A 23,582-nucleotide genomic window follows, 5' to 3' on the forward strand; every position below is an offset into this window, starting at 1 on the left:
TTTCATGAATGAAGGAGTTGTTCAAAGCATATATGTGCACTGTGTAATAGGATTGATTGTACTCTAACCCATGTAGTATACAAGAAAAACGCCGGAGCATAAACAACACATGAAGGAGACCCGGATAAAAAGCAAAGGAGCTGGAGTATAGACAGCTGGAATCCCCCATGGTAGCCAAGACAAAATAAAGTATAGTACAACAAGGTGAACAGGAAATGACTTCCCACCATCTAAACCCACAAGAAGGACCTTCGACAGATGGGGAGATTCCGAAGATGCATGCTCTGCTTTACCCAGCTTTTACCCCGAGCGGTGATAGAATCACATTTGATATAACCGTGAAATAGCTATAGAAGGTCCAAGGAATAAAGTAGAATTTCATGTTCACGACGGCGTCTAGTGGTATCCACGACGACGCTTGCCTTGGTTGCGCTCTCTGGGATGAACCACAGCCTTGTTGATCTTCCACTTGGGACGAGTCTTGTAACCGGATTTCGCCTGTAAAAACGAAGACATTAGCATGGATGAGGCCTGGAAGCAAAGGAAGGAATAGCGAGGCGAGGATACATACCGGCATACCCCAAGGACTCTTCGGGTCAACGTTACCCTTCGACTTGCCTCGACCACCACCGTGAGGATGTTCGGCGGCGTTCATGGCAAGACCACGAACGGTAGGCCGAATGTTGAGCCAACGAGAGCGACCAGCCTTACCAAGCTGGCGGTACTGGTGGTTAGGGTTGCTAGCGACGCCAACAGTCGCGCAGCAGTCCTTATGAATCAGACGAACTTCACCACTCTGAAGACGGATGGTAACATGTTGAGAGATGCGCTCCTTTCTTTGCCTCTCGCGTTGCGTGAGAGGCTTCTGCTCAACGGCTCCGGCTTCTCCTTCTTGGCCGTCAGAATGATCACGCTTCGCCTTGATATCGATACCCTTGGCAATGACTGTCGCAAAAGTACCAGCACTACGGCAGAGCTGGCCTCCCTGACCAGGACGTAAACCGACGTTGAAGACCAGAGTACCGACAGGCATCATGTGCAGCGGCAAGCAGTTTCCTCTCCATGCGGTTCTGGCAGCGAGAACACCAGGATCCACAGTACCTCCCATGCTCTTCCAGAGTTCCTCTGGGATACCAGACATGTAACTGTGGACAACGTCACCAGCCCGCATACCCTCCGCAGCCAGGATATAACTCAGTTTCTTGGTCTCCTGGCTACGGACAAGAGCAATGTGAGCACTCCGACCAGGGTCATGTTCGATACGTTCCACCACGTGCGGACCGGGAGCGTCACGCGCAAAATCAACCATTCGTATACGGCGCTTGTGGCCACCACCACGATGCCGGACAGTCACTCTACCAGAGTTGTTACGACCACCCTTGGCTTGACCTCGTTTGGGGAACGTCAGCTTCTGCACCGGGCGTCCTTTCCACAGGTGGTCATTGATCGGTCGGCGCAAATGTCTGATACCGGGGGTTCGTGGAGTATAGGAACGTAGAAGGATACCGGCGTCATCACGAGTGGGTGGAGGGGCGAAGGCGATACTGGGGTCAAACGTCGAACTTGCAGGCTCGTCAGCGGACGGATTCTCTTGCTCGCGGACGACAGTCGAATAGGCCCGGGACGAAACGGCCGAGGACAAGGTTCTAAACGGAAGACGAAGGCCCGTCAGGGCCAACCGAGTTTGAAGCATATTGAGTTTGAATGGCTCTGGCGGAGGTAGGAAGTTGGAAGGATTTCGATGTCAATCGGTCGTGATCGGAGATGTCAAAGCAATACCGCAATGTCGTACCGTGAATGGTGTGAGGAATACCAAGCAAGCTACTGCTTAAGCATGCTTGAAATTAAAGACAAAAAACAGGCAATGCAAGAATCCAGCGTCCCTGACACCACTATCAGCAACACCTTGCTCAATTGGAGTGTTGTTGGGGCACCGGTGACAATAGCCGCACTTCTACTCGATCTCCGGAGCAAAAATGTCTGGCATGGCTTGGGAGGTGTGGCTTGATGCCCGGGCACATGACTTGAAATGCACCGCCGCTCCCGAGACTGACTAAGTGTGGCACAGTTCTCGAGTCACGGGACGGCGCGACACGGCAACACGTCCGAAGGGGACGAAAAAGCGTAAAAGCTCCGGGTCGGTTGCCGCGCAACCAGCTATTGTTTTGGCGATCGTGGCCGCGCTCCATCACGTTTTTGCTCGCGACGGGCGTTTTGAGAGTCGAGGGTGTCTTCCTGCCTGGGTCATCTCAGGCATCGACCATGGATGAGGATCCGCCTTGTTTCCCTTAGGGAGTACTCCCGTAAACCGTGACTGTATGATTACCACCCTGCCTGCCACCTTTTTCACCACCAATTCCGCCCTTTTTACAGCGACTTCTGCCAGGAAAGTCACGTCCGTCATACATACGCATACAGATACATACATGCGATCGACCCATACAGAACCATAGACTTGCTTCCTTTAATTGCCTTCTTTCCCCCCCTTCGTTGCCGCCTCTTCCCGTCTGTCACTCTTCCTTTCCCTCCACTTCTCTCCTCCCTACTACTATCTCTCAATTGGACTTCACCGTACATACCATAATACCTGGGGACCGTGACTATTGTCTCCAGGCTTGCATATACACGACGTTGTACAACAGTTAATAATCCGCAATCCACGCGATCCAACTGGATTGTGCTGTGGGGCATCTTTCCCAGCCTGGCCAGTTTCCACGCTAAGACTAGGGCCAAACATCCTCTTTGCCCTGTCAAGTTTACCACCTTTTCCTACTCCTCTCCATCATCATCTACTCCAGGGAGGCGACCACCACCCCTTATAGGACCCAATTTTCTTGCCGGATTCTCGTGTCATTACTTCTAAGCAACTTTTCTACCTTGCTATATCACCATAAAAACATACCTTGGGGTCGTCAACGCCGTGGAAAGTTACGTGTCTTGGGTCTTGCGAGCTCCTGTCAATAGCATCAACAAAGCCATATATGCCACGATTCTGAGCCCACTCCTGCCAAATTCCTTCCAAGTACCCGACCGTTCGACTTGAGGAACCTTGCATTCAAACTAATCGATTGGGGTTGGACACATATTCACGCGTGGTACGTGCAAATCTACCTTCCGGCAACCGGTATTTGAGCTCCACTGGGGTAATCTCTCCTGGAATGCTGACTAGACTTTCCAACTGCCTGCAGAACCAGACTCTTGCACTCTACTCTTATTCCCTTCCTTGCCCCTCCTTGTATTCATTCTACTTTCCCCCCCTATCCATCATGCCACCTGTAAGTCTCCTTGGCCTCTCACTACGCGTTGTGCAATCCTCGGTCGCGAGCTCGATGGGCTTGGAGATCCATTTTGCACGCGTATATCTCTAACTGTTCAACAGGCTCGGAGTCTTCGTACGAGAGGCACGATGAACGAGAACGACGAGAATGGCCCATCGACGCGTCTGACGCGGGCCAAGGCCGCTGCCCTGTCAGTCAATGACGCTGGTGCTCCCCCCGCCAAGAAGCCGCTCCAGACGAAGAAGGCTGCGACCGCTACTACCACCACCGGAACCCGTAGACGCGCCGCCCTTGGTGATGTGAGCAATGTTACCAAAGCAGAGAATGGAGAGACCAAGGAGGCCAAGAAGCCAGCTGCTACGAAGGTTGGCCTGACGTCAAAAGCAACATTGCAGGCTGGTGGAGTTCAGAAACTTACTCGCAACAACTCGTCACGCGCTGCCCTGGGACCCAAGGACAGCAACCCCAAGAAGCCTACCACAGAAACAAAGCGCCCCGGAAGTGGATCGGGCACCAAGCGGACATCCAGCGAAAAGGCCATCCAAGAGAAGGCAGCTGAGGAGGAACCACGCCCCCGAAAGAAGGTCGAAGTCGAGAAGAAGGTCACCGAACAGAAGACTGTCGCCGAAAAGATCACCAACGCGAAGGAGGATGTCAACGTTCCGGTCGATCCCAAGGTTTTGCAAAAGCCTGTCGATGATTTTGTCGACGACCTTGACGCCGAAGATCTTGACGATCCTTTGATGGTTGCTGAATACGTCGTCGATATCTTCGAATACCTCAAGGACCTTGAGCTGGAGACCTTGCCCAACGCCGACTACATCGAACACCAACCTGATCTGGAGTGGAAGATGCGCGGCATCCTTGTCGACTGGCTCATCGAGGTCCATACCCGCTTCCGCCTCCTCCCCGAGACCCTCTTCCTTGCCGTCAACATCATTGACCGCTTCCTCTCTGCTGAGGTGGTGGCTCTGGACCGTCTTCAATTGGTTGGTGTCGCCGCTATGTTCATCGCCTCCAAATATGAGGAAGTCCTTTCGCCACACGTTGCCAACTTCACCGACGTCGCAGACGGAACTTTCACAGATCGTGAGATCTTGGATGCTGAACGGCACATCCTCGCTACCCTGGAGTACAACATGAGCTACCCCAACCCCATGAACTTCCTCCGTCGAATTTCGAAAGCAGACAACTATGATATCCAAACCCGTACTCTTGGCAAGTACCTCATGGAAATCAGCCTTCTGGACCACAGGTTCATGGGCTATCGCCAGAGTCATGTGGCCGCTGCTGCCATGTATCTGGCTCGACTCATCCTTGACCGGGGTGTCTGGGTATGTTTCTTGCACACATATCTCGAGCTTCTTGTGCTAATAGACGACTTAGGATGCCACCTTGGCTCATTATGCCGGTTATACTGAAGAAGAGATCGATCCGGTCTTCCGCCTAATGATTGATTATCTCCACCGCCCTGTCTCTCATGAGGCGTTCTTCAAGAAGTACGCCAGCAAGAAGTTCTTGAAGGGTATGTTGCCTCTATCTAGTATTGACACTGGACCACCAACCGCTAACCTGACTAGCATCCATCCTTACCCGGCAATGGGCGAAGAAATACCACCACTTGTATATCAACAGCTCACTATCTGAGCCCTACTCTTATATGAAAGACCATGAATAAATAACCCAGGGCCTCTGGTGACTTAATATCGGCGTCAGGCAGCACGACCGAGGATAGGAGTTTGTTGATTCCATATGATGGTATTTCATTCGTGATGGTATTAGGCACCTCTTGCATATGTTTATGAACGGCATCTTGTTGTTTTCGGTTGCGGACGTTTGCATCTTCCCTTCTTCCAGGGGTGTCTGGCGCACATCTGGTTTTGTTTTCTCTGCTGTTCTTCGATTCTCTTCATTTCTGGTAGTATCTGGGTTGTTTCGCACTTGCTTTGATACCTTACATAACCTTCTCCCGTCTTACCCTGTGTGACTTCCAGGCGTCGGACATTTCAAGGACGGAAATTTATTCGCTTCTTATTTTTGGATCAAAGTTCTTGTTCATCGGCGTCGGGTACTCTTCGGACTTATTACACAGCTCCCGCAAGACCGTGACGATATATCTACCACCGCATTATCTTGGTCAAGGCGTGCGGAATGAACCAATGCCATACAGCTACGACAATACGCATCGGGGCATAGACCCAAGGTGAGAGAAGGGTGAAAAGGGCTTATTTTTGGTATTAGTGTCTTTCATGTTGAGTTAGCGGGGTTTATCACGGATAGAGTGGGAAGGATAGCGGTAATGTGCGTTAAAAATGGTTAGTTAGCCTTGAACTACCAGGAAGTTTGTATACCAGCCCTTGATGCTACTTGCACATCACATAGATATCAGCCTTCTATGTAAGTAGGTGCGGTTGATACGGCAAGTTTCCAAACTGCTAGTGACCATGGAGCTGGGAACCGAGGCACCGAGGATCACAAGCAGCTAGCCGTCTCATCCATCAACCAAGTCTCCTTATCCATCTGCACAGCAACCAAAGCCTTGAATTCCGACTCAAAATACCCCCGGCGACGATCAAATTCTCTTCCCTCCTAGCTATAAAGCACGGACGCATATTTAGTCCCCGTTGCTCCTAGGAACGGACCCAGTCACTTCACGACTAACCACCAATCCCAACCCTCACTTTCCAACCCCAGTCACTTACCCCAGATATCCATCCATCTTACCCAGCAACTCTTGGAAATGACCTCAGATCATCACCAATCATGCCCCTTCTGCGCCATCGCTCACAAATACCCGCCCCTCCCACCAACGACATTCTTCCGCCCGAAGAATTCCAGCCACGATGATCATCTAAATTTAGCGGCTGCGGCGGCGCCCACTACTGACTTTCCTTCCCCGGAATCATTCGCCGAGCTGAGCAATCCAGGCTCTGGCGATGCACACCTCATCTTGTCCACTAGGCATGTTCTTGCGTTTTTGGATATTATGCCTTTGACGAAGGGACATGTTTTGGTTGCGACGAGGGAGCATTGTGAGAGGTTGGGGGATGTAAGGGTCGGTGTGGGGAGGGAGGTACGTTGTCAACAGTTTTTAGCTTTAGTTTAAGTTGTTCTGGGCTTGTGTCTTACTTTGCTTAATTGGAATTGAATTGAGTTGCTATGTTGTGTGTCAGTTATAATTTGGGTTTGTCGGGTTATGGCAGGCAGTGTCTTGGTGAAATACTCTGAGTACTGATTGACCGATGGAAATCCCAGATCGGCCAATGGCTCCCCATCATCTCGCGAGTCGTGATGCGAACGCTTTTCGGAGAGGAAGAGCAAGGGGACTTTGACTCGTTGTGGAATTGGAATGTGGTGCAGAATAATGGTGAGTTTTCGGTTGCTAAGCACTTACTACCATCTATCTACCTATCTATCTCTGTCTATCTACACATGCTATGCTTGTGTAACCTCGACGGGCGGCGGTTTGGTTTGTCGATCTTATAGCTTGTGGAATTCACATATCCGCATGCCTATTGCCGATGTTTGAGATGAGGCGTTTGAAACATTTACTTGATTCGGTATTTGGTTGCTAATGGATCGGAATTGAATAGGTGCCAGGGCGGCGCAGCAGGTCCCTCATGTTCACTTTCATGTTATTCCGAGGCCGCCTGATCGGCCGGCGGAAAGGAAGGGAAAGGCTCATTTGAGTTATGTGATGTTTGGGCGTGGGCAGAGGGAGGATCTAGATGATGAGGAGGGGGAGAGTCTGGCTAGGCTGTTGAGGGAGGAGTTGGCGAGGGAAGTTCAGAGGGTCAAGAGGGAGGAGGGTGTGGATTTGGAAGGGGAGTTTGGGGGCTTTGGGGTTGGAAAGGGGAAGCTTTGATGGGATACTTGAAGAAGTATAGATTGAGGCGGTTCTGTTGTTTTGTTGGGTTTGCATCATGATGGGCGTAATAGAGTCATTGCTTTTGTTCGATATTTGGTTATATTCTATTCTAGTGCTGTTCATGAGGCAGAACTTTCTCTTCCGGATTTCGAACTGTCGGGCGGGTTCTTCATGAAGTACTAATGGAATGGTCAGGACTGTATTGATGCATCGTGAGTGTGCAGGGCATACCTTTCTTCTGAACTCATTCAGTTGGTCTGCGTACACTCCCTGAGCATCCAGCTTTTGCCGGCCTTGTGAAACGTCTGAGACTTGTCCTTCTGGTAGCCTTCGATAGGTGATGAGTCGACGAGACCCTGATCAACAGGTTAGCCACGCACTTGGTCTTATAAGTTGTCTGATATGGCTTCATATGAACTTACAAGTGTAGAACGGTTGGACAGATACGTTCACTACCTCCAGGTTCGGGTGCATCGGAACCGCCAATTCAACCTCCTCATCGTTTGCCGTTGGCATCCACATGGCTAGACGTCCATTCGTAACGAGAGTTCTGACAGCAAAGTTGAGAATATCGTTGAGCATGGCTTCGAAGCCGTAGGGCTTCTTAGGCGCAATATATCCAGGTCGACTGGGCGTATGTTAGCTGAGACCCAAGTCCATGGAGCTTGAATTCGAAGACAATGCGTAGACATACTAGTGAGCAGGGACTCCATCGATAATGACCTCTTCGTTTTTGAGGCCCTCGCGTCTCCCAAGAACCCTGAGTCCTTCGCGGATACCGTAAGGCGGATCACAGATGATGCCATCCAAGAATTGAGCGGAGCGCAAAGGCGTATTGGTAAGGTCGGAAGTAAAGACATCCATAAATTTGCCGACCATATCATACTGCTGAAAGTTTGACAATACTCCCATCGTCCCACCCCTCTCCATCATCTCTTTACCCCGGAAACTGCGTCCATCGATATCCGATCCGAACGTCTCAGCCCCGAAATGCGACATAGCCACCAAGAAGCTCCCCGTACCAACAAACGGATCATAGAAAAGCTTCCCGGGCGCGGCATGAGCCATATTAGCCGTTATGAGCGTCAACTCCGCATCCATAGAGGTAGTGCTAATATAGCGCCTCTTCTTGAGGTCATATTTATTGACGACATCCCGACTACTATTCGCAATCCAGCGTCCAAAATAAATAATCTTCGGCTCTTGGCCCTCAGGACGAGGCGTACCGGGAGAGTTCAGGTCCAATCCGTAGTCCTCGAAGACCCAGAAATCCTGGTCTGGGTTCTTCATGCGAATGGGGCCCTTGAACCCCAGGAAGGAAAACGACTGGATGATCTCGCGCTTCTTTTCACTGCTGCGCTTTCCTGCGAAGCTGTCAATGGTGAACCGAAACGATGAGTCCTTGTAGTGTGCCCAGCGATCCTCCGTCCGCCTGCGGACGTCGGCGTAGACTTCATCGAAGTTGGTGCCTTGGCCCCAAAGCTCGAAGATATCCTTGGCTATAATGCTTCGGGTAATTACTGCACGAGCTGCTGCTTCATCAGGCACTCGTATTATGCAGAATGGGGACTGGTGGTGGTAGTTAGCGGTCTGTATTGAATTATAGACGCTGGATAGTCATTGGTGCGGGGACAGGATGATGATGATGCCAATGAGGGGTGGCATTTTCCGTTCCTCACGCGGGGCAAAAAACCGCACAAAGCATGATTGAGGAACTATCAGGACTCAGGAACATGGAGACAAAATTTAAACGTACATTCTTATCATAGTGTAGAAATTCGAGTTTCACGCCCGCCAAGTCAGCCAGTGCCTGGATCTCGGATTGCCGAAAAGACTCATGGGCCTGGGCGAAGCGAATGAGATACTCCATTGTTCGTTGCACTCACGCTCGCCACGTATTTGGAGGAGAGATCAATGACCAGAGTTAGTGGTACAGAGCCAAGTTGACTTTAGAAGAAATATTTCTGGATCGCTCTGATATGCTGGGGGTTCTTGTCATTCAATAGCCGTTGACAGGAGCGGAAATAAATTTTCTTTTTGTTCCAGTGGATTGGATGGATTTGGCCGGGAACCCGCCATTTTCTACCCCAGGATGGTCTACAGATTTCTCACCCAACTCATGAGTGGAATGACAACAACATTGATCAGTATACCAGATACAGGAAGAAAATCTACAATACTGCAGTGTAACAGAGCATGGTGAATTAAATAATATGACGGTTTATCAAGCAGGCTGATGCCAGTCAAACAAAACATAAATACATCGAAGCAGCAAGCATACTACATGCTGTATACAGCTATGCACCCATTAACCATCCTTCGTACATACTATGCCTCCCAACAAGATGACCCACAGAAACTGTTCAAACAAAAACCCAAACTTACGCCGCCCTTGAAATCCACAGAGCCAGAGATGACCAGGACCAAACGCCGCCGCTATGCGCCGACAACCTTAAACACATGTCGTGACTCGTAACCCTCCACTGGAAGCACTTCCACCTTCTCGTCTTCTGGAATCATTTCATGCTTCAGTTCCCATCCAGCTCGACGACAAAGCTCAGACACCACCACGTCGCAGTCGCCGAGCAGATCGATGTCGAACTCCGTATGCGACACAGGCTGAGACCCTGTCAGTAAAACCTGGGGCGCAAAAACATAAGGAGAATATATGACTTACGGTACGTGAGATATAGAGCTGAGGAACTGTTCGAGGCAGCACGCCCGGAACCTCCGCTACAGGAGCCACCTTCAGTGAAGTCCCAATGACAATAACGAGGTCCACCTGATCACGGTCATGGTGCAGCAGCCGGCGGCCAAATTCATCAGGAAGATCTTCCCCAAAGAATGTGATATCGGGCTGAAGATATTTAGAATCAGCATATGCTAGGGAGTCATTGTGCGGGGTGTGCATGTCCACGAACCTTCATGACACCAGGAGTAGGAATCTCGTAGTCGTCATCAGTGCTATCCCCATCATTGTCCTTGCGGTTCTTGTGGACTCCGTTGCTGCTCCGCTTCCTCTTAGTCCCCGAATCTTCCGCGATGCGCTTGCGGCAAGAGTCACACTGAGGGATAACTCCCTTCTTGATCTCATCGAATATCTCATCACCCTTGACCTTGTACTGACATTTGACACACGTAGCCGTGGCGAATGACCCGTGACATTGCACGATGTTTTCTGGGAGAACACCCGCATTCGCCTCGATATTGTCGATATTCTGAGTGTAGTTGGTTAACAACTTCCCCTTATCCTGCAGGACACGGATAAAGGCGTGGGTTGGCGAGAACTTCTTCTCAGTAGGTAAGATGTCCTTCGCGATCGAGAAGAAGATACTGGGATCCTCGCGGAATACCTGGATGTCAAACACCTCCTGGGGATCGCTTAGGCCTAGATGCGCCAACTGTGAATAGAGACCAGTGTCCTTTGATCGGAAATCGGGTATTCCGAGACTCGTAGAAATCTGAGAGTATCCTATCAGCACACGTTTCAAGAACGGGTACCAATCCTCTTGATCAACATACACCAGCGCCAGTCAAGACGACGATATTCTTGCTCTCCTTGAGCAGCTTGACCGCATCGTCTATTGTATTATACTGTGGGAGCTTCGGGCGCCTGGAAAACTCGCGCGAAATCGCGATAGCCAGGAGAGGATGAAAGGCCTCGTCCGGCGCATCGGCTAGAAACGCTGGGGGCAAGATACCGAACGCAGTACAAAGCTTCCTCGCAGTCACTTTATCCTGACCCAGCGTTTCTTCAACAAATGCAGCCTTGCCAACCTCATGGAGTCGTTTGCGATAGGCGACGGCCTCTTCCAATGTGCAGGCATCCGGTACTAAAACAAGAAGAGGACCCGGTCAGTGCGCGCATATAGAAGGCATCGTAGAGTGCTTACCACCATCGCGGAGCTGGTCGTCGCGTAGGACTTGAATAGCGTCTTCGTATAAAGACTGAGTCTCCCACTCATCGCCTGAGCCGTCGCTATCTGTCTCATACTCAGACTGAGTCACTTCTTCCTTCGCAGCGGCTGTATTCTCCGTTGCGGTGCCGGCCTTTGATACTGCGGAGGCCATATCAACGGCTTCCACCTGGACCACCGGATCCTTCAACGAGGAATCTTCCCCGCTGGGCGCTGAAACAAGGTCCATCCTGTATGGGAAGATAGGACGCTCTCAGCAACCTCTATAACGACTCCTCACTCACATTGAGCTATTTGCCACTCGAAGTCGAATTGCCGGAATAAATTTGGCTCTGGTTATCGCCCGGGGAAAGCGGTCGGATCCTACTTTATCCGGCGCCGTCTGCTGATTGAGAGACTATCGCAGCTACTACTTATTAGTTCGACTACTGCTGGATTGTGTTCGCGATCGGAGTCCTTTGAATGAATAGCCGTAGGCTGGATTGGAAAACATGCCCTTTTATATACTGGTATCATGACAAAGAACTTTCGTAACCATCAAAACATCCAACTTTTTATGAGTCAGCCATCTCGTCATCGCCATCAGATTCCACCTCGATCTCCTCGTCCTCCCAATCTTCCTCACCCTCCCCGGCCTCATCATCATCCATATCTTCTCCGATCTCCTTGTTCATCTCTTGGACCAACTCCAGTGCGTGTTCCTTGAGTCTCTCATCCTCATACTGAACGAGATCGTACAGCGTTAAGCTTTGTTTGAGCCATTCGCGGCTAGCCACGAGTGATGCATGGCGCCTGGCCTCTGGGGTGTTGCCGTCCTCTTCATCGGCATCCTTGGGTGCTTGTTGCTTCCCGGCTAGGAGCTGCAGACACCATCCTCCAAGATACCATGCCTCCACACTTTGGTCGTCCTCCAAGATTAGGCGTTCCAGCACCTCTAAAGCCTCAAGCTCCATGCCGACCTCCATCAGGAGACGGGAAAGACTAATTCTTGTCGCAAAATCAGGAATGGACAAGTCCTCAGGCGGTAGGTCTTTCCAAAGGTCGAGACTCCTCCTGAGCGCTGCTTGAGCCTCTTCTGTCCGTAGCTGCGAGATACGGATCGATGCGAGGGTCTGTAGTACTTCGGGCGCATTCGGAGCGACAAGGAGGGCTTCTGTGATGAGTGATTCGCAACGATTTTCCGCATCTTCTTCCCACCTACTGACAGTCAGCACCAAAAGATCTGCAAGCCAACCTTGCAAAGGGAAGGAGAGCGACTCACGAGAGATCGGTCATATAGATCTCAGCAACACCGCATAGGGCATTCGCCATCTTGCGCTTCTTCTCGGCCAGCTCAAGCGCTTCCTCAGGGCCAGGTTTCTGCTCGAGCTGCTGGATAATATGCCTGAGCGACGACACTCCCTTCTCGAACCATTGAACGCTGTCCTTCCCACCCTGTTCGCTCAATTGAGCTAACCATAGGAACTTCTCAGCACCGCCTCCTTGAGCCTCAGGGATTGTGCCATTCGGGTCGAGCTCGATGGCACGCATAAAGTGTTGTTTCGCAACATCGATCTCGCCCAGTTCAACGTAGATCTCCCCAACGGTATTAAGTGCCACTAATTGAGATGGAGAATTATCCGGCGCATTGTTCAGGGCTTGCTGAGCTAACGAAAGTGCCACATCCGGTTGACCGGTCTGGAGCTGTATCGTGGCCTGCTCGAGGAGCTTAGAGGGGTCTTCGTTCATTTTCTGTTTCGAAACCGAGCCGCCAGCGCCCAAAACGGACTTCGAGCGAGATTTGGAGGCCTTCTTGTTGTGAGGTCTTGATTTTCCCATGATCTATAAGCTGTAGCGGAATTATAAGTCAAACGTACTTGAAAGAGTTTTTCGAGGACACGGAGTAAAGGGTAGAATGGTTTTATCAACAAAAATATTGAGTGTAAATGCTTGAAGCTTTGAATTTCGAGAAGGCGGAGCATAGAAATTCCCTTTTTCGGGCGGGACAAATTTGGGCGATTCCTTATCTGTTTGCCTTGTTTGCATGTGGGATCGCAGCGTATTCTACTTACACACCTAAAGACCGAGGAATTCATTTCCCAAGCACGAGCCTGTCAACGCTTAGACCATTACGACTAAAGACTATTTGCTTGGTCTCTTCAATATATCATACTGCTAGATCTTCAAGTGCCTGAGTCTTGAATTTCCAGCCATTCTCCTTGTCCCTATAACCTAGAACCAAACAATACCCCTCCAGCCCCGCCGGCGGCAGAATTGAAGCAGCATGGGCCGCGAAGACCAGATCGAAGAGCGCGAAGTGCTCGACTCCATTTTCCCCGAGGAAATTACAGGTAAGAAGACGGCACTATAGTTACACTGGACCCTTCATATGAATTCTCCCAAGAAAATAAACCGCTGACCGAACTTTACCCCAGATATTTCTGACACCTCATATCGGATATCAATTGCTCTTGACGCGCCCGAAAATGACGTCGAAGAGACAGAGCAGCCTGTCTTACTCTTGCAAGTCACATACCCAGAAGACTACCCGGATGTTGCGCCGGAATTAGAGTTGACTGCGCCCCCGAACGCACCGAAACACCCCCGACTAGATATCAGTGAGGACCGGGACCGGCTTCTTGAAACCTTGCAGCCGACCATTGAGGAGAACATGGGAATGGCTATGGTATTTACACTGGTTAGTGCTTTGAAGGAGAGCGCCGAAGAGCTCATGGCGGAGCGCGTGAACGCCGTTCACGCCGAAAAAGAGATGGAGGCAAAGAAGGCAGAAGAGGAGGAGAACCGGAAGTTCCAGGGTACTGCTGTTAATCGTGAGACATTCCTGGAGTGGCGCGACAAGTTTATAAAGGAGATGGAGGAGGAAGAGAAGAGGAAGCGCGAGGAGAAAGAGGCGGAGGAGAAGAAATCTAACAAGAAGGGCCCGGGCAAGGAAGAGAAGAAGCTGACGGGCAAGCAGCTGTGGGAGAGAGGTCTTGCTGGTAGGGCAGACTTTGATGAGGATGAGGAAGATGGTATGCCTGCTGCTGTGGAGAACATGAAGATAGCTGCTTAGAAGTTGGCGGTCTCTAGATGAGATCTTTTACGAGAATTCAATTCCGTGCTTGATGAATATCAAGCCATTAGAGGCTGGGATCTCTTGAAGATCACTATATTGCAAACAAATTTGGCTGGATGACTGGGAAGCTAGCTGGTTGGCGTTGGGTGGTTGATAGCCAACCAACAAGTTGTGATGTGCAGTAAGCCTACGGCGGCATTTTTCTGATTTCGCATAGCACATGGGAGCGATATTGATGCCTGTGAGGCATTTTATTCGATATAGACTATGTTCTAGTTATGATTGCACATGTGCAACCCACTGTTTCACTATGCATACGTACCTACCATACCTTCCATATCCAAGCGCACTCTGTTGGTAGCCTTGACCCGTTGTAAGGGGCAAGTGAAATGCCGGAGAAGCTGCGTACATCATGAACGGCAGTCAATACGCCGAATTTAGCTCTCATTGTGGGTGCCGGAGAGATCTGATAATGGCACCGTACTGGCAGCGTGGTGGCTTGATGTGACGGCTTTGAACCCACAAGGACAGAGTGCTGGTCAGAAACTAACAAGCGTAAGCTTTGGGCGGCTGTAACAGTATATTTCTTCCAGCATTCGATTCATCCGTCACTCGACTGTTTCTTATCCTGCTCCCCTGTTGGTAGATTCTCTTTCTCTTCCGCTGATTGCTTGGCTTGTTCAACCCGTTGCTTTTCCTCTTGTTCCGCCAATTTGCGCTCCTCAAGGACGACTTTCCACATAGCTTGTGCCAGTTCCTTGGTCTTCCGATCGCCTTCTGATATTTGTCCTTGTACCTCTTTGAGTGATGCTCTAACAGGCCCAGACCACCTTGCTTCTTCTTTATGACCAGTTAATAAGTCCCATTCATCCTCATCCCTGGCCATCGGCAGTTCAGACTCGAGCCTTTTTAGGCGCTCCATCCTCTTCCAGCGTCTTTTGAGTTTCGAGTCCAATACGGCGCTAAGGAACTTGGGCTGGGGCTTCTTGATGAGTAGAAATGGGAAACCACGCGCATTCACGAGTACAGGAACTCGACGCTTCCCATTGACCACAGGCCGAGGACGTGCAAGAATAGAGGTAGCATCCGGATGCCGTTTCGCAGTCAATACTCGGTACCGTTTGTTTGCCTCTTTCTTCAGCTCCTTCCGGCTCACGGGCTTTACCGGAATAACCTTAGCTCGTTCCTTGTGCCATTCGGATTTTTGTCGCTTTGACGATTCGCTCTCCGATATGAGCTTCCTTATCCGTTGAACACCATTCTGGTCGCCTTGCGACGCTGAGTACAATAGGTCAAGAGCCTGAGTGTTTGCGAAACCGCCGAATTTAGATCCTGAACGGTCGATATCGAGTCGATTTTCAACGCACCTCGTAGCCTGCCTTCAGGGAATTGGCTGTTTGAGATGGACTCTGAAGCGTTTTGTATCTGTTGAATCTATTCTGGATGTATGGCTTGCACGCAGCGAGTTCGGAGGGACACTGTGGTAGTTTGGCGCATTGTCGGAGAAGCGCTCGATAGAGTGCCAAAGCTGCCAGGGAGATGGTCTTTAGTCGTATTCTTGCGACGTCCAATATTCAGGAATGTGTCTTATCAAACTTACTTGCGAAACGATGAGCGGAAGACTGCTTGGGCACAACTATTCTATGCATTATCGAAGAGGCAGCATGATCCTGAAGGCTTAAGTTCCGGACTTAAGTCGGAGACATGTGACTACTCCGGCAACTTGAAATACGTCACGTGTAAACGGGATGTTACGCCCTTACTGTGATTGATCAGAAATCTGTTTTCAGGGCGTGCGATCATCATAAATTTTTAACACTTTGGCCCTCGACCGAGACTATTATTAGGGAACCAATTGCACCGGACGCTTGCTGTGCGTGCTGTGCAGCTAGTATGGGCTACTGCTATCCGATCTACAACAGGCGAAGGAAGAGATCCGATTCTCGGATATTCCTCTGTGTTGATCATGATCTAGTGTCTTTCGCCGGTATGATCGCTTCTGAAAGCTGTCAAAAAATATCAACGGGTATCCGCCAAGAACCAGGGTCTTGTTGGTTCGGCAGGTAGAATTCTGCTGAAAGTGGCACATGGTTCATACTGAGCAAAGTTCTAATTCGATGAATTGCAACTAGGCTTCAAAGAAGACCGCGCCATGCCCGCCGTTATGCATAGACTGTACATGCTCTAATAAGCTATTGAAGAGAAATGCAGATGAACCTGACTTAGAAACCAACCATATACTCCGCCTTCGAATCCACGTCCAGTCATGATACCGTCAATTTAGAAGTTCGAGCCTTCCGGAGGCTGGGGAAGCTTCTTGTGCTGAGGCAGAGCCATATATCTAGGAACTATTAGTATCAAGTCACCGATGGCCTGAAGGTCAGGACATGATTACCTTCTGAGCTCGACTAGAATAGTTTCCATGGTATAGTCGCGCTTCCACTGAGCCAAGCAGGGCAGCTTGGTAGGATCGACCTAGATTGAAGTCAGACTTGGAATCTTCCATATAGTAGCAGTCGAAATAGAACGAATCCTTACCTTTCCGCTCCGGCCATCAACGCATGGCAAGTTGACTCGGGATACGAATTGGATGGTAGGGGGGTTGTCGGGATAGTCCGGACCGCAATGGATGTTGACGCTGTAAATTCTGTTCTCATGGACACTCTGCGCTCGTTCATAATGTCAGTGATGCTATTGTATAGTATAATGGATGCGAGTCGGAAGCGTGGGACGAACGTGAGGGGGGCCAAGAATAGTTCCGTTCCAGTTACTCATCATCATGTCTTCACCATCTGCAAGACCATAGGAGCATGACTCTAAGTTACAGCGATAGGAATATGTCAACGAAATGAGTCTCCTATGACTATAAGTAGAATAGCACTTACCAGCTCCCAGACCCTTCTCACCCTTCTCCAGCTCTTCGAGCAGTCTGAAGTTTCTGGGCACTTTAGCTGCCATCGTGCAGGTAAGAGGCAGGGTTAAGTTGAAAATGAATAATGCGAAATAGTGAGTTGTAAGGGAGACGTTTGATCCTCGGGGCGGAGGAGGGGCACTGTGACCTTATCCCACTTCCGGCCGTTAAGCTGGGCTTGCGTATCTGGTCCCGCCGGGTTCCTGAAGAATTACCGCACGTGATGATAACGGCTGTATACATCACGTGATAACTCTATCTCCGCGGGTGCCTTGGCGCTCCCCAAGATGTCACTCCTGATGCCATTGCTTCTGAGTTGTTTTTATTGAGCCAGTCATTGACTGCTACAGCTGCTGCAGATTTATATTGATGCGGCTTGTCTCTAGAACATACTGGTCTGAAATTGTCGTGATTCAAGTGCTTAGCTTTGTATTCCGTTGTCCAACCAGCGACCCAACCACATGAAGCCACATCTGCCTTGTGATACTACTATTTGATCGATAGGGAGTGGCATCGGCCATGTACTGATTTAGCACTCCGGTGGAAATGTCCTCTCAATTTCTGCAGACAGAGCTCTTGAATTTGATTCAGGAATCCAAGAGAAGAAACTCTGAATTGCGTAATGTATGTTTAATCGCCATTTTAAAGGGATACGCAAGTGCCAGTACTGACTAAATTGTAGGCGGCTGAAGAGTCCCTTAATGAATTGAAGGCATTGCCTTCTACGTCTGAAGCGCAGATTTCAGCAGGTAAGCGTTTGCAAGCCGGTGGCTTGCACCTCCGTCGAGGGCATACGCTGAACTTTCTATAGACCTGGTGCGCAAACCTAAGTTTGCAAATCCATTCATCCTCGCGTGCCACAGCCGCCATGCAAAGCTTGCAGGCATCGGGGTGGTCTGCCTGCAAAGGCTAGTGGCCTCACGATCACTGCCATCTGAGCGGCTGAAAGATGTTCTTGCTGGACTGAAGGAGACAACGAACATGAGTAGGTTATCGCGTACAAGCATTACATCCCATACTAACGCTGCGAAGGCCTAGATATCCAGCTCAAGATATTGCAGTCGTTGCCTTCCTTACTGCAGCACTATTCCAGTGACCTGGGAGGAGACCTCCTGGTAAGCACTCTGGAGATATGTGCTACTCTGCAAGGAAACAAAATGCTTGCAGTCTCTAGTACTGCCGCAGCCACGTTGCAGCAGCTAATCGTGTCAACTTTTGACCGTGTTTCAATTGAAGACAGTCAGTGACCATGGACTTTCTATTTGCTCTAATCTGACACAGGTCTGACCGGAGAACCAGAGAATTTTGATAAAACCACTCCAACGACGACTGTTAAAGTCGATGGGAACCCTGTAAATATAGGGTATTTTGCATACGATGCTCTGCGGGTAAGTCCTTCTACTTGAGCTAACATTATTCCATGGCTAACACACTTATAAGGTCCTGGACGACCTCTGTCGACTCATTGATGGGGAACCTTTGTATTTCCTTCGAATCAAGTCCCTCTCCTCAGCGTTTACCCTTGAGCTTATTGAGAGCATTCTGATCAACAGCGGCAAGCTTTTCGTTGTTCATTCCGAGCTAACGCAAGTTTTGCGTGTTCGGCTCATGCCGATGATCGTAAGGTATTTGTCTGAACGGCATAGCTTTTCGCAGACCGTTCGAGTCAGTCGCATCCTCTTGGTGCTCCTCAAACGCCATATGTCTCTCCTTCCTGCGGAGTGCGAGATGGCCCTTGGTCTCTTGACGCATCTCCTTGAGCCAGACGGAAACTCCCCTTGGAAACGAGTCCTCTGCATGGAAGTCTTCAGAGGCTTATATGCCGAGCCAGGTCTGGTAAGGCTCCTCTATTCCCTGTACGACAGGGATGACCGGAGAAAGAATATTCTCAAAGACCATATGGCCTCTCTTGTCCGCCTAACTTCCGAAAAGCCCTCTTTAATTGGAGTCAGTAGCCGGTCGACCGTGCCTTACCGAGTTGAGCATGCGAGATCTATCACTGAGGAGCAGATCACGCTCGAGGCTGGTGGAGTTGCTGGCGTCATCGGAACCACCGTTCCATCAACTGACACTGATGTACCAGGAATCAGCAGCCAGTGGAGTGTGGTTCGCACACCGTATATGGAGTTGCTTGACAAGACTGATCCTCCTACTCCTCCTGATACATATATCTACAGTCTTGTGCTGAACTGCATCGGTAGCTTTGCTGAAGGACTCGCAAAGTTCATACTTCCCTTGACGGTGCCCGACCTTAAGCAAAAACGGAGAAGTCGTGTCATGAGTCCTCACCCGGATGGTGGCTCTTCTCGGCCTTCACATGACCTTCAACGGACGAATTCCTCCAAAGGATTGCAGCCTCCAGGTCCTAAAAAGTCCTCTGTACCGATCAATCCCCTGCAGCTAGAATCTCATCCCCAACTACCCGCAATACAAAGCTGTGCCGGAATAATTGAGACAAGCTGGCCTGCTATTCTCGCTGCTTGCTCAACTTTCTTATACGCATCGCTCGATGATGACTTTTACCACAACCTTGTCCGATCAATCCAGAAGTTAGCTCATGTTGCTGGTCTTCTCAGGCTATCTACGCCCCGCGATGCTCTTTTGACAACCCTAGGAAAGGCAGCCATGCCTGCAGACGCAACTGGGACGAGGCCTCCGGGCACTGCAGCGGCTACTACAATCACTTCGCAGTCTAATAAAGCCGATGAGAAATCCAGAGGGTCACAGGCGTCGCTTGCTAATTCTCCAATACCGGCTGAGACTTCCAATGGCCCTTCTGACGTTGCGCTTGTGTCCCTCAGTACCCGGAATCTCCTGTGCTTGCGGGCGTTGCTCAATCTGGGCATAGCCTTAGGTCCTACACTAGACCAGCCGGCCTGGTCGATAATACTAGGAACCCTTCAAGACACAGATTTGGTGATCGGCATGGCTTCCACGAAGTCACAAGCCTCAACCAGTACTTCTGGGGAAACTTCATCTGCTGCTGGTGTCGATGTGCCTAAAGCTAATCTCAATTCTGAGATATTGGCTGTGCAGGCAGCGTCGGCTAAAATGATAGAAAGTACTAGCGAATATCCCAGCGAATCATTCCAGGAGATCTTAACTGCGCTCTTAGATCTTTCTGGAGAACCCGAAGAATCGACGCAAGAATCAGCTGAGGTAACAAGTACCATTCTCTCACCACAGTCGCGCTCCCATTTGATGCGCAAAAACACTCACCGCGTATCACGCTCTATGGGAAAATCGAAAACGCAAGATGAACTATTAAAATTTGTCCGCGAGAAAACAAACGAGCTGGCTCGGGCAAATCTCGAACGGTTCTCATCACTAGCCAATGCTGACCAAGACGCCTGGCAACTTCTTACGGGAAGATTGATGTCAAGTGCAGCGGACAGGTCTAATATCCAAAAGCTTCGATTACGAGCCAACGAGGTTCTCAATGACATTGTTTTCCAGACACTGAAGCAATCTGATACCGGGGATGTCTCTGAGCGGAATGCACGGCAATTGAGAAATCTCCAGACACTCAAGCTCCAAGTTCAACTGCTCTACGATTCTGGTGCTTGTTCGGCAGGGTCGCCTTCAGCGCCCGTGGCCGAAGTTCATGAACAGAGCCTGGAAACACTGAAGAGCATCCTCGAACAATATGCCGAAACTTTCGTCGATGGATGGTCCGTCGTTTTTGATCTTATAACCAGTGTTTTTGGCGAACCCAACGGCACCGAAATACCAAAGAAAGGGCGCCAGCCATCATCGACAGCAAATTCGCCTCGACTTGTTCGAGTTGCTTACAAGTCTCTGCAGCTCATAGCTTCCGATTTTATCTCGTTGCTTCCAGTGCCCTGTCGGCTGAGCCTTGTTGATTCTTTCTCAAAGTTTGCCCTGCAACAGCAGGATTTCAATATCTCACTGACAACTACCTCATCTTTTTGGAATGTTTCGGACTTCCTTCAGGGACAGATCGAGCAATTCTGCATCGAGTCGCACGTTGACTCCTCTGTAACTGAAGACACCCTTGCAGGGCTAGCCAAGGGGGAGGATCCTTCAGTGTCGCGAAACGCGCTGTGGTTATTGCTCCTTCTACGGATTGTTGACCTCACGACGGATAGCCGGCCGGAAATTCGGAACTGCGCTGTTCAGACACTATTGCGGATCTTTGACGCCTATGGTCAACAACTGTCGCCCAAGGCATGGCGCTTGTGTCTGAACCGTGTCTTATTTCGAATGGTGGAGGAAATAGAGACCGAGCTCACCTTTACACGAGAGGAGAATAGCAGTCGCACTCCCGATGATCTCAAGGCATGGACTGAGACCACTGTTGTCATGATAAAGGGGGCTTCTGATCTTATTACTACTTTCTTCGAGCCAATCGTTCAAGATGACCTATTCGATCAGTCTTGGGAACGGCTGCTTGAATATTTCCGAAAGTTGATAAGCCTACGGCTTCTTGAATTCAGCGAGGCTGTATACTCCAGCCTTTCCAGTATTCTTCGTCGTGTGCAGGCATCTTGTAGTCTGAGCACACAGGCCCTGCGTTCTGCTTGGCTACTCTGGGTAGATGGACACCCGGCCGATAAGGAAGATCTACTTGATTTGGAACACCCTAATCAAGATGCGGCAATAGCATACCTCCAGTCATTCCAGCAGATTTATCGACTATACAAGGATGATATTGCTGGAGAGCAGGTGAAAATCATCCTCGGACATTTGCGTCTTCTTGCTTGGAATTCAATATCCCCTCCATACTCGCCAGATATTGATCGCTTATCGCGCCTTCAAACCATGATCATGGAGTGCTTGAAAACATTATGCCTTGACAAAGACGATTCTCAACCAGAGATACTATTTTGTCTCGCTGATTTTGCGGATGCGCCGTTGTCAAAGTGGAAACCTGCAAATGACTCAAAGAGACCGACTTATCTTGCCTTCTCTAAAGCTGCGATAGAGCTCCTTAGCTGGTACATCGCTGAGCACGGTATCAAAAAAGACATTTTCACGAACGGTTCGCTAGCTACGGCTCTAGAGCATCTCGCGAACCCCATTGTCCAAAGGTACGAGTGGTCAGGGAAGGATCGGGAACCGAGTCTCTGGCGAAAGTCCACAACAGCATCCTTGAACGTTCTTCAAGTTGCAATCCCTTACGTGGAGACACAATATGGCGATTCGGAAAATCCTGAAATCACACATTTCTGGAAGAGCGTTAACGACATCGCAAGTGGTATTGTCACCGCTCGAGGTTATCGAACCACTTCCGCTCCCCGGGCCACCATCCTGGATGACGAGTCCTTTGACGTGGCTGCTTTTGGACGACTCAAGACACTAATCATTCCATCACTCGGAGCATCCGTGATCCCGGACTCAATCCGCCGGGACTTCTCCTGCGGCTTGTTGCACTCGTCCTTCATCTACCTCCCTCAGCGCTTCGACGTTCCCGCTAAATCCCTCCAAGACCAACCCCTTAAGGACATCTACGAAATACGACCTGGAAGGACCTTCGAACCCCCACCCACAATACGGACCAAAATGGCCTACGCTGTGATTGACACACTCTTCGAACTAGCATCATCGCCTTCGGACCAAGCAACACAAGCCACTAGCGACAATACACCCGAACAACGAAACACCGCTCTCGTCCTCCTTGCACGCTCCATCACCCCATACCTTATCCTCCGTTGTGCCGTATCCCTGAAAGGCTACATCGCAGACCAGCCCCTGCGCGGCCTGATGCCGCAGCCCACGCCCGCGCGCAGATCCCTTCTACATCTCCTCCGCGGCATGGTAGGCCTGCGTAGCGAGCCGTCGGCAATCCCTCCACCCAAGACAGCGCCGAACGAATCAGCCACCGCCGAGACTAGTTCGGACTCTGACCGGGATCACAAAAAGCACCTTGCATGGATCTACCCGCTTGTTGTGCGGGCCGTGCAAGTTGCCGGGAAGGAACAGGATGACGGTGAAGTTCTGCATGCTCTCGGGAAGATTCTGCAGGAGGTTAATGGTGGTAGTGCTGGTTTTCAGGTATGATGTATAGGATTGTCGTATGCCAGTTGTTTGTTTCTACTCTTGATGTTTAGCTCGTTGGGACATATTACATAGACGATCGGGCCATCTAGCAAGCGTTGTTGTCTGTTCCTTTGTTCCTTATCTGCATCTGCTCAGGTTCAGCTGTACGACTAGGTTTTCAATGAATATTCGGTTCTATTTCGTGTTGAACATGTCGCAGATGAGTAGGTAAAGCCTTATCAGCATTTTGGCACACCAGTGCTGTAGTTTAGTGAAAACTATGTCTGCTACCTTCCGTACCATCGCAAGATAAACGAATATAAAGGATCGAATACGTAACGAAATCATAAAGTTTCATGTTGCTGAGATTTCATCATAACGTACAGAGAAATACAGCCAGAAATAGGTTAATACACAGAAGGGTATAATGGGTAAAGTTAGGTAACATCAAACGGAAGTCTGACACAGCGCAGCACAGCACAGCATCAGCATCAGTAGCAGCCCATGAACAAAAGACGATCTATTTCGCTACAGCACGAGACGCGCACAGATT

General features: G+C 50.0%; 7 protein-coding genes across 7 annotated transcripts; 2 read left to right on the top strand and 5 right to left on the bottom strand.

Annotated features, from left to right (window-relative positions):
• Positions 1 to 20: 20 nt before the first annotated feature.
• On the bottom strand, positions 21 to 1,948 carry BDQ94DRAFT_137433 (mitochondrial 54S ribosomal protein uL2m). Its single transcript, XM_026765051.1, has 2 exons — positions 572 to 1,948; positions 21 to 498 (listed from the first exon to the last, which is right to left on the bottom strand). The coding sequence occupies exons 1-2, from the start codon at positions 1,691 to 1,693 to the stop codon at positions 397 to 399; spliced, it is 1,224 nt and encodes a 407-aa protein (XP_026630094.1). The 5' UTR covers positions 1,694 to 1,948; the 3' UTR covers positions 21 to 396.
• An 844-nt stretch (positions 1,949 to 2,792) lies between these two features.
• On the top strand, positions 2,793 to 5,669 carry BDQ94DRAFT_137437 (B-type cyclin nimE). The gene is made up of 5 exons (XM_026765052.1): positions 2,793 to 3,095; positions 3,189 to 3,275; positions 3,380 to 4,612; positions 4,665 to 4,803; positions 4,859 to 5,669. The coding sequence occupies exons 2-5, from the start codon at positions 3,267 to 3,269 to the stop codon at positions 4,954 to 4,956; spliced, it is 1,479 nt and encodes a 492-aa protein (XP_026630095.1). The 5' UTR covers positions 2,793 to 3,095; positions 3,189 to 3,266; the 3' UTR covers positions 4,957 to 5,669.
• A 119-nt stretch (positions 5,670 to 5,788) lies between these two features.
• On the bottom strand, positions 5,789 to 7,086 carry BDQ94DRAFT_137438 (uncharacterized protein). Its single transcript, XM_026765053.1, has 3 exons — positions 6,872 to 7,086; positions 6,534 to 6,645; positions 5,789 to 6,351 (listed from the first exon to the last, which is right to left on the bottom strand). The coding sequence occupies exons 1-3, from the start codon at positions 6,961 to 6,963 to the stop codon at positions 6,181 to 6,183; spliced, it is 375 nt and encodes a 124-aa protein (XP_026630096.1). The 5' UTR covers positions 6,964 to 7,086; the 3' UTR covers positions 5,789 to 6,180.
• Positions 7,003 to 12,881, bottom strand: BDQ94DRAFT_157317 (SIR2-domain-containing protein; the record flags this gene model as incomplete). Its single annotated transcript, XM_026768723.1, has 11 exons — positions 7,003 to 7,502; positions 7,569 to 7,774; positions 7,841 to 8,715; positions 8,903 to 9,027; positions 9,715 to 10,003; positions 10,068 to 10,607; positions 10,669 to 10,979; positions 11,040 to 11,293; positions 11,348 to 11,448; positions 11,657 to 12,319; positions 12,462 to 12,881. 11 exons carry the CDS (start codon positions 12,879 to 12,881, stop codon positions 7,003 to 7,005), a joined length of 4,284 nt encoding a protein of 1,427 aa, XP_026630097.1.
• A 1,648-nt stretch (positions 12,882 to 14,529) lies between these two features.
• BDQ94DRAFT_105344 (LYR motif-containing protein) lies at positions 14,530 to 15,847 on the bottom strand. Its single transcript, XM_026763442.1, has 3 exons — positions 15,719 to 15,847; positions 15,486 to 15,646; positions 14,530 to 15,418 (listed from the first exon to the last, which is right to left on the bottom strand). The coding sequence occupies exons 1-3, from the start codon at positions 15,765 to 15,767 to the stop codon at positions 14,720 to 14,722; spliced, it is 909 nt and encodes a 302-aa protein (XP_026630098.1). The 5' UTR covers positions 15,768 to 15,847; the 3' UTR covers positions 14,530 to 14,719.
• Positions 15,848 to 15,858: 11 nt separating this feature from the next.
• BDQ94DRAFT_137447 (E2 ubiquitin-conjugating protein MMS2) lies at positions 15,859 to 17,171 on the bottom strand. Its single transcript, XM_026765054.1, has 5 exons — positions 17,004 to 17,171; positions 16,855 to 16,934; positions 16,657 to 16,782; positions 16,514 to 16,593; positions 15,859 to 16,459 (listed from the first exon to the last, which is right to left on the bottom strand). Exons 1-5 carry the CDS (start codon positions 17,074 to 17,076, stop codon positions 16,399 to 16,401), a joined length of 420 nt encoding a protein of 139 aa, XP_026630099.1. The 5' UTR covers positions 17,077 to 17,171; the 3' UTR covers positions 15,859 to 16,398.
• Positions 17,172 to 17,575: 404 nt separating this feature from the next.
• On the top strand, positions 17,576 to 23,050 carry BDQ94DRAFT_167152 (putative endosomal peripheral membrane protein (Mon2); the record flags this gene model as incomplete). Its single annotated transcript, XM_026770737.1, has 6 exons — positions 17,576 to 17,653; positions 17,712 to 17,778; positions 17,841 to 18,014; positions 18,062 to 18,268; positions 18,311 to 18,417; positions 18,470 to 23,050. The coding sequence occupies 6 exons, from the start codon at positions 17,576 to 17,578 to the stop codon at positions 23,048 to 23,050; spliced, it is 5,214 nt and encodes a 1,737-aa protein (XP_026630100.1).
• Between the last annotated feature and the right edge of the window lie 532 nt (positions 23,051 to 23,582).

This window comes from Aspergillus welwitschiae (assembly GCF_003344945.1).
Source record: "Aspergillus welwitschiae strain CBS 139.54b unplaced genomic scaffold BDQ94scaffold_5, whole genome shotgun sequence".
Classification (NCBI taxonomy): Eukaryota; Fungi; Ascomycota; class Eurotiomycetes; order Eurotiales; family Aspergillaceae; genus Aspergillus; species Aspergillus welwitschiae.